Source organism: Plectropomus leopardus, chromosome 8, assembly GCF_008729295.1.
Source record: "Plectropomus leopardus isolate mb chromosome 8, YSFRI_Pleo_2.0, whole genome shotgun sequence".
NCBI lineage: Eukaryota > Metazoa > Chordata > Actinopteri > Perciformes > Serranidae > Plectropomus > Plectropomus leopardus.
This window is the reverse complement of record NC_056470.1, coordinates 21,733,613-21,747,226: the sequence shown is the minus strand read 5'-3', so window position 1 is coordinate 21,747,226 and position 13,614 is coordinate 21,733,613. Positions and strand designations below refer to the sequence as shown.

The 13,614-nt window shown below is 39.2% G+C and overlaps 1 protein-coding gene across 1 annotated transcript in view; it reads right to left on the bottom strand.

Moving 5' to 3' along the window:
• The window catches only part of b4galt5 (UDP-Gal:betaGlcNAc beta 1,4- galactosyltransferase, polypeptide 5), a 38,291-nt gene extending 26,462 nt beyond the window's left edge, over positions 1–11,829 (bottom strand). Inside the window, exon 1 of the mRNA XM_042491548.1 lies at positions 11,328–11,829. Within this exon, the coding sequence (XP_042347482.1) occupies positions 11,328–11,433 (106 nt within the window). The 5' untranslated portion in view covers positions 11,434–11,829. The remainder of the gene's footprint in view (positions 1–11,327) is intronic.
• Positions 11,830–13,614: the final 1,785 nt, after the last annotated feature.

The window sequence follows — 13,614 nt, the reverse complement described above, 5'->3', positions numbered from 1 at the left end:
ACAGCTGTTCAAGCATGGACAGTATAAGAGAAAATAAAGTGTTTTGGAACATTAAAGCATGTCAGTATGTTCTGGTAGAAAACCAAAATACAATTATGAACCTGAAAATAAAAGAAATTGGTCCCCTTTAAAACATACAGAGAAAACAACAGGTTTTTCTCTTTTTCACCAGTCTGCAAAGAAAGATTTGTAGGCTACAATAAAAGGGCTACATCAACATTCATGATGCTGGGTAGGTAAACACACAGCAATCAATGTTAGACTGAGTGAAGTATGGTAATGCTGTAAATCTCAGGTTTACTTAAAAGAGAACCATGTGATGCTATGAGCCTCCACTTTGTTATTATGTTATTTTTTTACATTGTTAGTTCAGTAAGTAAGGGATGACTTACATTCTGTGTCTCCCAGCATAAATTAAACTGAGAGGGGACGTGGATCAACTTAGAGCTGTACTATTTGTAAAACAGGCCTATATAAGAACATTTAACAGATACAGAATTTCTATGGTTGACTTTTCAAACTATACAATGAGAAACCATTCAAAACACCTTGATCAAACACAGTGCTGTGCTGACCTTATATAACTGCATGTAAAATAGATCACAATGTACACAATGTCTAGAATTTTCCATACAGGAGTGGCTGTGCCATTGAAGGGAAAGGCCAGATCAATTAAATCAATAGCTAGTATTTAAATGTGTATATAAAAAACAAAGCTGGGTGTAACTTGCCAACTCACCTCACACAAGTTTATAGAATTTGTCTTTGGCTTACTTCAGTAACCATTTGTGAAGGTGATCAAACACAAATCCATTCATCATGAACATGGCTGTACCATGAAGCAATATCAGTGGCTTAGCGAGGTACAGTATGTTGACTCTAAAGCCAGTGAAGTTGACTCTCTTTTAACCTGGATAGCTCGCCATGGTAACTCATGCAGCAAGCCTAACCTGGTTGGAAGCAGGTTATGTTCCAAATTTTGGGTTAAAATCAGCTGAAAAGATCCTTTCACAGCTACTTTGAGTAGCGTCACTCTATAATCAGTGTCAGTATAGAAGCAATAGAGATTCTCAGCTGAGAGAAAACTATTATTACTATACTTGTTGAGCCATAACAGTGCATAAATTCCTCTATATGGAGCCATGCAGTTACAGTAGAGCTTATGATATGCATAGCATCGTGGGTTTTTTTTCTTTTCTTTTTTTTTAACTTTACACAACAACCTACAGGTTATCACTGATGCAGAAAATCTAAGCAAGACTATTGGTTGTTCTTGCTCTACTACTGAAGTAAACTACTAAATGTGTCTGTAGAGTTTTCTGGTCCATTTGTCCGCTCTTACTTTAAAAGGAGCCCTCCATAAACCCACAGATAGCCTTAAACATTAACGCTATTTATTATTTATATATATATATTAAGGATGAGGTTACCATTTATGGGACAGTGTCTGACCTAAATATAGTTCTGGATAATAATGTTGAAATGCGCTGCAGCAAGTTTAAAGTTTCAGAGCAACAGGATGTGCAGCTGTCACGTTATCAGAGTGATAAAATCAATAGGCCAAATTAACTTGTGTATTCACATCTTAAGTCATTTTCTACCAGCGTTCCTCTCATGCCTTAATTGAAGCAACAATGTTGCTTCTTACTGTAATACTTACTGTGCAAATATTCTTCAAAGGCTAAGGTAGGCGGTACATAGTCGATCATTTTTTTACTGTCAAATGATGCGTTTATTTTATGAGAATGCGCAGGTAGCCTATAGCAGAAAGCCTGGGTTAACAGAGACAGCTGATAACCATCTTCATAGTACCTGTTATCTCTGAGCTGGCTCGACAAATCCTAAAGTCTTGGTCAGTCAAAGAGAGCCTGGCTCTTTTGAACTGGCTTTGTGATACAGCCCCCAGGAAAATATTAAAATGCCTCAGCCTCAAAAAGTTTGAACCATCTATTTAAAATTCATCCTTGACAGATCTTTGCATAGCATGTTTTAGGTTGGACTAATCTCTTGTTTCCTGCTATTGGCTATGACACAATCATTAAAATCCACAAATATAAACTGAATTGTCTTGAAAATATTGGATAAGGTGACTCCCCCTATAAACTAGGTAAACAGATCAAAGCAAGGACTTAGTATCCCCTGTCTTCTGCAATCATAGGAAAAGGAATGTTTTAGACTTTACAGCCTAACAATCAAAACAGTTATGTAATCTGGGTTTTTTTCAGGGTGACGCTCAGTGTTCCTGCATATTCTAGTAAACCATATTTGGAGTGTACAGTGTGTGTGTGTGTGTGTGTGTGTGTGTGTGTGTGTGTGTAACAGGGAATAGCCGCCAGGGTATCACACGGTCAATGAAAGGCTTTAAGAGGATTGCTTTTGCCTCTGACTGACTCACAAGGTGCAATGAACTCCCACTCTATTGATGTTTAACTAAATTCCTTTGTTAATAGAGTATTTAGAGTCACATGTCCTTGGACTGTGTGCAGACATTTACAACACAGGAATGCAGCAGACGATCACAGCAGGCAGATTTGAGTGCAAAAAGTCTAGACGGAAGTAAAAATAACAATTTTGATGTGTTTATTTAAATAATGGGGGAAGTGTTGTTCTGACTTGACAGCAGTAAAGAGCTAGACAGATCTGACATTGTTTGAAGTTATTTATACTAGTCGTAATGACTTTTACTGAAGGGTCTCCTTTACAGTGTACAGATGTCCCAGACAAAAAGACAGTCCGTGGCTCTGTCCCCAATGACTGTAATGACTGTATCCTTGGGGATTTGTTGTCACCCCAATCATCATGGGAACACAGATGGCATGTTTCTGTGGTTGCCGTGCGATAAAAAGGAGTCAGTCCTGGATGGGAACAAGCCCTCGGGGAACCATGGCAACTGCAGTGAAAATGTCAAACACCAGACCTTAAGTGTTCCAGCCGGAGGAATTTCAGTGATTGAACCGCTGTGTATCCAGCTCCCAATGTTTCCCTTTCATGCTGAGCTTGTACAGTTTTATATTCACTTTTAATAAACTGGAGATTTTTAAATGGCATTACAGAAGTTAAACAGTGAAGCTGCAAAATTTATAACAGTGAAGCATGCTTGTTTATTCACAAGAGAATCTATCTGAGGAAGCTTGGCACCAAGTTAATATTTCACCCCGGCTTTCCCTAGCCTCTGGAAATTAGCCTTAAGAGGCTGGCTGCATTGAGCTAAATGGATGGATCAATTAAGTAGTAGAAGGAGGGTGGGAGGTGGGGTGAGGGTAGCATTACAGTGGAGACCAGAGATGGATGGCTTTAAGAGTGCCAGAGAAGCTCTACTGCATTACTACAAGTGTGGCATCAGCACAGAAACAGATACACTAAGCACACAAGGGCATAACTATTGCCAGCATGTTCTTTCCTACACCTACTGTGTCCATTTGTTGGGATGTAGTTTAAAAGTAAATAAAAACAGAAATTAATGGTTTATAAATCCTTTTTGACCTATTTAACTGAATACAAGATATTTGATGCTCAAAAATTATAATTTTTATTGTTTTTTGTGAAACATAAACTTATTCTGAATTTGATGCTTGTAACACATTTCAAATGTTTAGACATTTAACATAAACACTTTTCTTTTAATAATCCCCAATAAGTAACTGAGGGCACTAAATATTGATATTTTAAAAGTGAAATTCTTCGCATTCATACTTAAGATATGGCTTTGGTTGCTCAACAGTCCAGGGCGTCCATTGCTGTATTCTGTGCTACATAATGTGCCACACATTTTCAGTGCAAGATAGGTCTGGACTGCAGACACTTCAGTCTACTACTCGAACTGTTTTACGTGTGAAGCCAAACTGTTGTAATACCCCATAATGTTGTCCATCATCATCTTGTCGTCTTGGAATAAGAGGGGCATCCTTAAAAGAGAAAACCAGTTTGGGCCTTTCAGCATTCATGGTGCCTTAACAGATGTGCAAGTTAGTCATGATACCATGACCACTAACACACCTCCATACCATCACAGATGCTGACTTTTGATCTTAACGCTGGTAACAGTCTGGATGGTCCTTTTCCTCTTTAACGTTGAGGGCACAACATCCATAATTTGAAAAACAATTTGAAATATGGACTTATCAGACCACAGCACACTTCTGATAAGTTCAGGTCCAGAGAAGTCAGCCGTGTTTCTGGATGTAGTTGATATACAGCTTTCACTTTGCATGGTAGAGTTTAACTTGCATTTGTAAATGCAGCGACAAATTGTGTTTACCAAAAATTGTTGAGCCCATGTATTAGTATGCTTTACAAAATCAAGTCAGTTTTTAATGCAATGTAGTCTGAAATGTCAAAGGTCACTGCCTTTCAGTGTTGTTTTTCAGCTGTGCCCCTTATATACCATAATATGTAAATGGTGAAATCCCTTAATTCCTTGTAATTGAGAGATGTTGTCCTTAAAATGCTGGAGTGTTTGCCCACGCAGTTTTTCCACAAAATGACCATCCTTGCTTGTGAACAACTAAGCCTTTCAAGGATGCCCCCCTCACACTTATAAATAATACTTATAATAATCTGTTATCAATTAACCTGTGTAAGGTTCCAAAGAAGTATATTTGAGATTTCAACTTTTTGTGTCCCCCATTGCAACTTTTTTGAACACATTGCAAGCATCAAATCCAGAATAAGTGTATATTTTACAAAAAACAACAAAGTTTATCAATATGATCATTAAAAATCTTGTCTTTATACTGTTTTCAATAGGTAAAAATGATTTGCAAATCATTGTATTCACTTTTTATTTATGTTTTACACAGAGTCCCGAGTTTTTTGGAATTCGCAATGTACAAACACACCCCCTAGAAAGTGCATTGTACAAGCATAGTGACCACCATTACCACAGCAGATTTGTGTCAGTCTGGCCAGTTCAGAGCACTATGGTTACCCCAGACAATGCTATAAATTTTACAGCCTATAAAGTTTATGAGACATAGGAGAGGCACTTAAACTTGCTTGCTGAGAGTTTTGATCTGACCAGTGGTGTAAAAAAGATCAAACATTATTCATTCATCAGAAAGTGCAGATTTACCAAATCCATCTACAAGGCCTATGTATAGTAAGGTCACAAACATGTCAAATTCTTCAATAAAGTTAATGATTTACCCACATTAAGTCTGCCAGGGTAACAGGTAAGCGTCAAAACACTGCTGTCACAAAAACACGATAAACATAACTAAGACAAGCTACATGTGGACTTTTTCAGTTCCTTCTAATGTATGCAAAGCACCAAACTGCACAGCAACATAACATTATCTCTCTGATCTTGACAAGCTCCTTCCTTCTTCAATACCTCTCCACCTCAAGCGCCAGTTTTTACCCAAATTAGGATTCAAATGTTCCTGGGGAAAGGCAGCCACTCATTGTAACATTGGAAAGTCAGCTTCACAGGAAGTGGCTGAACAAACAAACAGACATGAAAGTGGATAGACAATCATGTATGTGCAGACTAACACACAGCTTGGTGGGTGTGACCAGCGGAAATGTAAAAAACTACTCTGGGAAAACACTGGGCAGAGACCAGCATGCCTAGTAGCACTGAGGGGAAAATACAGTGCCATTAGGACTGAGAGTGTGATAGCACAGAACTGATATCTCTGCCATGACAGTGATAACAGGACACAAGCTTAAATAAAAAACATAGCCCTGGTGCTGTTCTCCACAGATTAATCCCTTAAGGTAGGAAGAGCGAGAGAGCATGCAATTATCAGACTGTATAGCACAAAATTTAAGCACAGGAGCAACAAGAATTCATCGGCTGAACTACCAGAAAGCACAACAGGTCTAAAGCTAAAATGTCCTCAGCAAAGGGAGAACAAACCTCTGCCTCATTATTCCGACAGAATGCTTTACTAGTGCCAGTGTTGTTGTGTCTTGCAGGAGACTTTATCAAGATATACAGCGATGTAAATCATTTGTCCCATCCCTGATCCACACTCAAGTTTATTAGTTTTCACTGAGCGTATTTCATCAGTTTTAAACAAAAGAAATATACTGCAGATATAGTTGAAAACAATATTGTTATAGTAAGCTGTGACAGGCTGAGGTTCACATGGGTTTCTCTGGTTGCTTTTTTAGGTAAGCAATTTCATTCATTACTGAAGTATACAATACATTTTTATAAGCATTTTTATATCTTGTGATATTCGTTTCATGGTAACATACTCCAAACACAACATAATTCATACTGGGCTTATCATTCTATATTAACAATGGTGGGCATATTCTCAAAAGCCTGAAAATAACAGGGCAGCAGAGAGTATGCTTATCATTAGGAACTCATAGTGTAATACTTGCTGATGAAGCAGACCAACTTGAAGACATGACACCTGCAGGTTATGTAATTATGACTTGCTTGTAAGAGCAGGAGGTGTGTTTACTTCTAAAGTCTTTGGCTATCATTTGCCTCTGAGACATGCACTTACTGGCAGTCTCTGCACTTGCGATAGTTGCAAGGAAAGAATGACAGGTGGTTGAGGCATGTGTAGCTGACAGTAAAGTAGAAATGGGCTACAAAGGTGACGTAAGGTCGCTTCAAAACCAGATGTATACTCGCTAAACACAAAAATGTTAATAATGCTGATAGCAAAATGTTTTGTTGTTACTTGTCATGTTGAGGTGGAGACTGCTTATCATTGCATCGCCTTTGTATGGTTTGCCAAACTATGCATGATACTCTGCGGCTACTTCAAAACCTCGGTGGATCTCTAAAATTCTTACTAACTATTCATCTGCATTGCCTCACACTGTGAAGCAACCTGTCAGACGGTACTGACTGCCAGTAAGCCACACCTAGAAATATGCCTGGTGCACACTTAAGACATATATACAATATTACAGATAGATATACAAGAGCATTACACATACACACCCATACACATAGCCATTCAGGTGAGAGGATGAGCCTCGTCTCCAGAGACAAAGGGAAGCACCTGGCTTCTTGTCTTCCTTGCTCTCACCGGATGTGGAGATGTAGGTGTGTGTGTGTGTGTGTGTGTGTGTGTGCATCTGTGTTCAAACCTATAAATAGAGCCTGTGTCTTCCCTAGCTCTCGCTCCAGTGGGATTCTCTCATGTTTTAATTAAATAAACTGCTGCAATCAGGCCCAGCTGTGCCCTGCATCCCCTGCCTGCATCAGTCAGCATCCATGCTCGGGGGCAACATAGAGGCTGGGGTGTCAGTGCATATGAGTACATGGAGACAGAGAAACCGAGCGAGAGACGAAGGCAGACAGGGAGGGAACGATAGAGAGAGAGAGAGAGAGAGAGAGAGAGAGAGAGACAGAGGGAAATGGACTAAACCATGAAATTGGGGCATTCTGCTCTGAAGCCACCTGGGTATCATAGGAAGCCCTGTTCAGGTGTTCTGGATGGGTTCCCCGATGTGCAAACCAGCAGAAGAAGAGACGCTAGGCTTATCTCTTTCATCCTTCTCCCTCCTCTTGCCCTTTTCCATCTTTCTGATTCTTTTTTTACTCTGAATTATTCTGCTAATTCTTTGCAGTGTTTCCTCATAATCTCTTGCTGCCATCATACAATGAAATATCTAACACATTTGTGGCCAGAGCTCCCCATTTGATGAGACAGGTTGTAAAGTCTTTCCGTATAAGAGATGCCTATTGAGATATTCTTGATATCTACTTCACTAAACATTCTATGCTGAAATACTGGCAATAGAGAAAACTGTAATGATCATTCATGGACACTTTTGCTGGGATATTAATGGAGCTACTGTACAGTATAGCAGGGCTGGACAATTGATCAATATTACATCAATTGTTTGATATGACACTGGATATCATTTTAGATTTTAAACTATTGTTAGTGTTGCCTTTTCCTGGTTTTAAAGGCTGCATAACCGTGAAGTGATGTGTTTTTTTTTGTGAACTTACCAGACTGTTCTAACTGTTGCCTTTGCAAAATTCAGAGTAGCCAACAAATGGAGTTGCACCAACTCAGTACCCACAACTCGGGATGCACAATAATATCAGCATGTCATTGGTATCTGCCAACATGCTGGTTTCTGCCGATATCACAAATCAACATTTTTATTCATTTAATTTTACTGAAAAAGTGAACATGTAGAAAACATCAACCTTAAGTTGAAGCATTTTTTTTGTTTGCACAATGAATATTACATACACAGTAAAGCACTGTATTTTATGTATCCATCTGCTGGTGGGCCGTCACAATAAAACTATACAGAAGAGACTTGATCACTAACATTAGGTGGTTTATCGATATCAGTATCGCTCATGGCCAAAATTAGTTGTTATATATCGGCATATCGGATATCAGTAAAAAATCCAATATTGTGGAACCCTACCCACAACAGAATACAGCATCTTGGGTGTCTGATGATTGATTTAGCCCTAACACCTCTATGAATCATGCAATGATTTTCTTTTTTCAATAGGTTCACGATACCAGGAGACACAAGAGGAGGTTCTACACTAAAGATAATATATTTTGTTGTGGATAGTTAAATCAATTGCTAATGCTGTGCTGCGGTTCAAAATGTTTCTGTAACAGGCCACAGTTGCTGCTGTTTGTCTCTGTCTGACAAGCTGTGGCACACTAGTGCATCTCTGACCAGATGACCTGAAACCTCAGCTAATGCCTATGCATCAGTATCACTTCCAATGAGTAAATCATACCATCTCATATCAAAAAACTGGAAGTACTATTTTTAAACACCATTCTCCCATCCCCCACCTGATTTTCCTGTTCGGGCCTGCCGCTTGAGCTCTGCCCAGCACCTCAAGTGTAAAAGACTAAACTGTAGCTTTTAGTAACAGCAGCAGAAGCCGCCTTGCTCCTGGTTACCATCTATAATTAATGGACTGGTGCTGCTGGTCCTTGTTCTGTTTCTGAACTAACCCCCAGTAAACCACGTGGCCATTACAGCCCTACAATAGTCAACACCCAGGAGGATGGACGCTGCCAAAAACAGCTCTCCGTTACCAGACACCATCAATACTTGAGCTGGAAAAATAGTGAACGAGTGAATGAGGGATTATTTTTATCCTGGTTGCTCAATGATTTATTGGTTAATTTGTTTCACATTTAGAGGAATCATTGCTCTATGTTATTGGGACTTGGGCATACTATTCCTGTCAGTAATGTGTCCTCAACATGAGAATTGATTCAATTATTGATTAAGTTGTCCACAGCAGGTAAAACGCGTGAATGGGTCAATAGCCATTTTGATGAGTAAGAAGGACTGGCTCTCTGTATGAGTTTTAGGAACATGTGTATGTCATTATTACTGTTTAACTCATGCAGTCACTTCCCGTCCAATAATGACTCATTTTTGACGGATAAAAGTCTGTCCTATTGATTGTAAATGTGTTAGAAAGTCATTTTTTTTACCTCTTGTGTAAACTTAAACACTGGTCTATTGTATGGCTCAGACAGATGATTAATGTCATGTTGTGGATTGTTTTAAACAAAGCAGATACTGCATAACAATGTCTCAAGGAAACCCAACCTTGCCCAGCATGCCTGTTCCGCAAGCACAACAGGATATCCAACCAACAGTGGCTTAAGCAGTAAATAGGAAAAAGTTCCCAGGGGCCAACTTTAACTGCACCTTGTGAACTTGTGAATTTGCCCCACAATTGAAGAACATAGCATGTTATTGTCGCTCATTTACACATTCATCAGTGTTTTTACAACCAATCTGTGGAAAGCTTTCACAGATCTGGTTGGCACAGAGTCAAGGACAGAGTCAGGTGAAAGTCCCAATTTTACAATAAGTGCAATGCATCAAGATAAGCCATGCCTGTTCTTAAGCTACAATAAAGTTACTGATTTTTGAGCATCACATGGGTGATAATGACCAAAAGAGAGAGCATAAATAGCTGTGGGTGATAGGAAGAGTGGACCATGCCCTCAGCTGGCATGCCTCCAAGAAAAGATGGGTGAGACGGCAGATACTCGAGAAGACTGGAGGTGATACACATGTGCATGCACACATTCAATGAAAGAGACAGAGTGATACAGGAAAGAGAGAAGGAAGGGGATGATGCAAGACATTAATGAATTAATAACATGGATTCAGGACATGTGATAGTACACAACTGCATGTGACTTACAGACAGCAAATGATGTCAGGAGTTATTTGTTTGTCAGTGATCTCAGGTTGACTTCACAAATGTTATTTAGGCCTTTGAATCCATGACTCATAATGTGACCTTTGTCCCAGCCAAATAACAGTCAGACATGGTGCACGCTTCCCCCCTTTTTTGGAAACTCCATTATTGCAATAATCATCTTTATAATCATTCTACTTCAAAAAAATCTAAACTCAGGACTCCTATCTGTTGAATATCTTAGTTGCAGTTATCAGTCTACAGAGGTTCAGTGATATGGAAGGCTTTGCCATCTCAAATATTAAAATCACCACCTACACAATATAGGAAAGCTGTTAAAGGGTTGTTTTTATCTCTCTAATGTTATCCTTATGGGTGTAAACTGTCCAGTTAGCTGTTGAGGTTTGATTTAACCTCCTTAATGTTATACTGATGGAAAATCTGGATATTAGTTTAATTTTTTTAACCCTCATGTTATGGACTATCTGCTTAAGGTGTGTTTTTATCTCCTCAATGTTACACTATGGATTATCTGCTGTCCATAATTTCAATATTTTGAATTTGTATATATGAAGGTACATTTCATCATATCTTTCTCTTTTTTCCCATCTTTGTAATATTTTCCTTATTATGTCTTGGCATACACACTGGAGAGTACCTTGATCAAGCCCATTGAGGGTTGTTTGCACTTCTCCATCACATTTCTTTTGCGCTTTTACTATTTCGGATGTATGTTTTGCATGTGAAAAACAAACTAATCTAAGACTTGTTAAGACTTGTATTGTGCAATACATATGACCATATGACTATTTGATGAATGTCAATGACCCCAAAATCAAAGCCAAAATACGATATTTTGCCCCAGTGGTTACTATAAGCGTTATAATCATAGCTGCTAGGCCTTACTAACATCAGCATGATTATGGTAGCCATGATGCTCCTCAGTAGCACTATTATTATCATGGTCAGGTACATGGATATTATAGGATTGAGTTCCAGCATTCAGCTAAGTCTCATCATCGATTGGGCGAGATCAAGGCTCAGCAGAGGCGCATGGCCCCTCCGCTTGTCCACACTCCCCACAGCCGAGCTGTCACACATGACCTAACTGCCAAACACCCATCACTTCATCCTAACGTTTGAGTATTTAAAATAATACCATCAGTTGTTTTTTGTTTGTTTTTTTTTTACTTACCGATTCCGGGGGCGGAGTAGATGAAATACAATGCGGAGGTGGACAGTGAAAAAAGAAATAAAAGCCCAAGGAATGACCTTCTCCGAAACCGCAAATGTGTCGGCATTATACAGGCAGCAAAAGCACGCACAGGCACGTCTCCGTATCTTCAGTCGATAGATCAGTTCCGATGTGTCCAGATGCCAGAACCAGTGGTCCGCGGACAGCCTGGGTTAAATGAGCCGAGCGGAGTGGCCGGTCTGCGGCAGCGATGAAGAGCCAGGCGACTAGGAAGTCAGTGTATTTCCGCGGCAGGTCGAGAGCGCAGGAGAGGACCTCTCCAGTATTTAATCAAGACATTCAAATTCCATTCCTGACGGTATGGTTTCGGTATTAGTTGCCCGACGTCGAAACGGCTGACAATGATAGCGCAGTTCAACCTGGCCTGGTGTTTTTCAGTGAGAGACCATCCTTTGGCTCACACACTACGTCGGTGATGGTGTTTGGCCGCTCCTGCGCCTTGCCTGCCTGCCTGCTAGCCCTATGAATGGAGCTACCGCTCCGCAAAATGAGCAGTACCTAAAGTGGGCGTTAACGGTACCCAGCAAAACAAGTACGTGCCCACAACGTTAACAACGTAACCCGGCGACCGAAAATCGATGAAATGTAACATTCTGACAACCGCTGCGACGTCGTTACAGCGTAATGGCATATGGTATGATCATAAGCTATTTAGTCAGCTTATGATAATAAGATTCACATGATATAGGATCTGATTCATGATTAATTAAAGCATCAGTTTATCTGTTTACTCCTCATTTATCTTCTGTTTTTCTCTGAAGCAGAATGTAAGTGGAATGGATCCTATTTGTTTAATGTATAAACTCAAAAGAGTATGGAGAGTGCTATAAAACTACCATGACATCATCATTAAGGTCATAAAGTCCACTTTTGTTGAAACTGTTTTGGTCATCACAGATGCTCACTGGATTTTTTTTATCACTGGAACATAGCTACTCATAACAGAGTTAAACTTAATAAATTAACTTTTAGGGTTTTTTGCACGAAATAAACAAATTATGGTTGAAATTAGATATGTGTCAGTCAATCATTTTAAGTGTAGGCTATGCTTTGTAATATTTTTAGTGTGTGGTGTTCCTGCTTTGGTTAATTCACAGACATGATAGCCTATTTTTTCAACATTTTACTGTTTTTGCTGTTGTATTTTTCACGATTGGCACATCTGTTTGCCATTATTTTATTTTTTTTATCCTTTTCACTGTCTTTATTGACATTTATAGCTTTTGACAGCCATTGCTGCTAGTATTTGTTTTTATGGAATTCGTATTATTGCAATTGCTATCATATGGCCCACTAATCTGAATTCAGGGCATTTCTGTAGAATAGCTTAATGCTCATTCAATTTTCCTTGCATAAACAATGGTTTGTTGATGATTCTTATATGCAAGGGTGTAGGTTTTTTTTTGAACATTGGGAGGACACATGAAATGGGGGGTTTAGGTGTCCTCCATCAGAAAATTCAGAGCATAATTGCTGCAGTCTAGTGGTCATTGATGAGATGTGTGTACTACTCAGTAGATGGGTAGGTTACTAGTTAGGATGTGGGTTTACTTGTCTATATAGCCTTGTATTTGAATGGCTTTTGGGCTGATAGGTAGATATACTGTAAACAGCCCGACAAAAGAGGTGGGTATACCCCGTATATCTGCGTATACTAATTCTTATGCACCAAATTGTGTCTTTCTGCATCAATTAGTGGTGTAAATGTTTTAAATTTTTGTCAAGATAAAAGTCCCCCCCCTACCTTTATGTTTTCAGGGGGGTGAGGCTGGAGGGGGGCAACATTTTTTTTATTATATTTATAGCATTTAAAGGATATATGTCAGGGATATTGTATGTGCTTGCATTAGCTGTAACTCCAATAGGAATATTGCATATGGCATTTTAAGCAATGTGATTATGTGACTAAGGTAGAGGTCCTATAATTGAAATCTTTTATCTGGTCATCGACTTTGAGTGAATGTTTAAGATCTTGTAGTAGGCCTATATTTACACATTGCCACCATTTTTTCTTTATTGTCATTTATTTATTTCTTTATATATACTCATCTCAATTTGCATCGACCTAATATGACTTTTCCCTTTTCATGGTGGCATTTGTTTTAAGTGAACCCCGACATCTGCAAGTGACTACAATGCCAGTGAAACATCGAGTGGATGGCTGACGCTACACTACAATGGCTCATGGGAAATTGAGTAGGGTACACTGCGTAAAGGGGAGACAAAA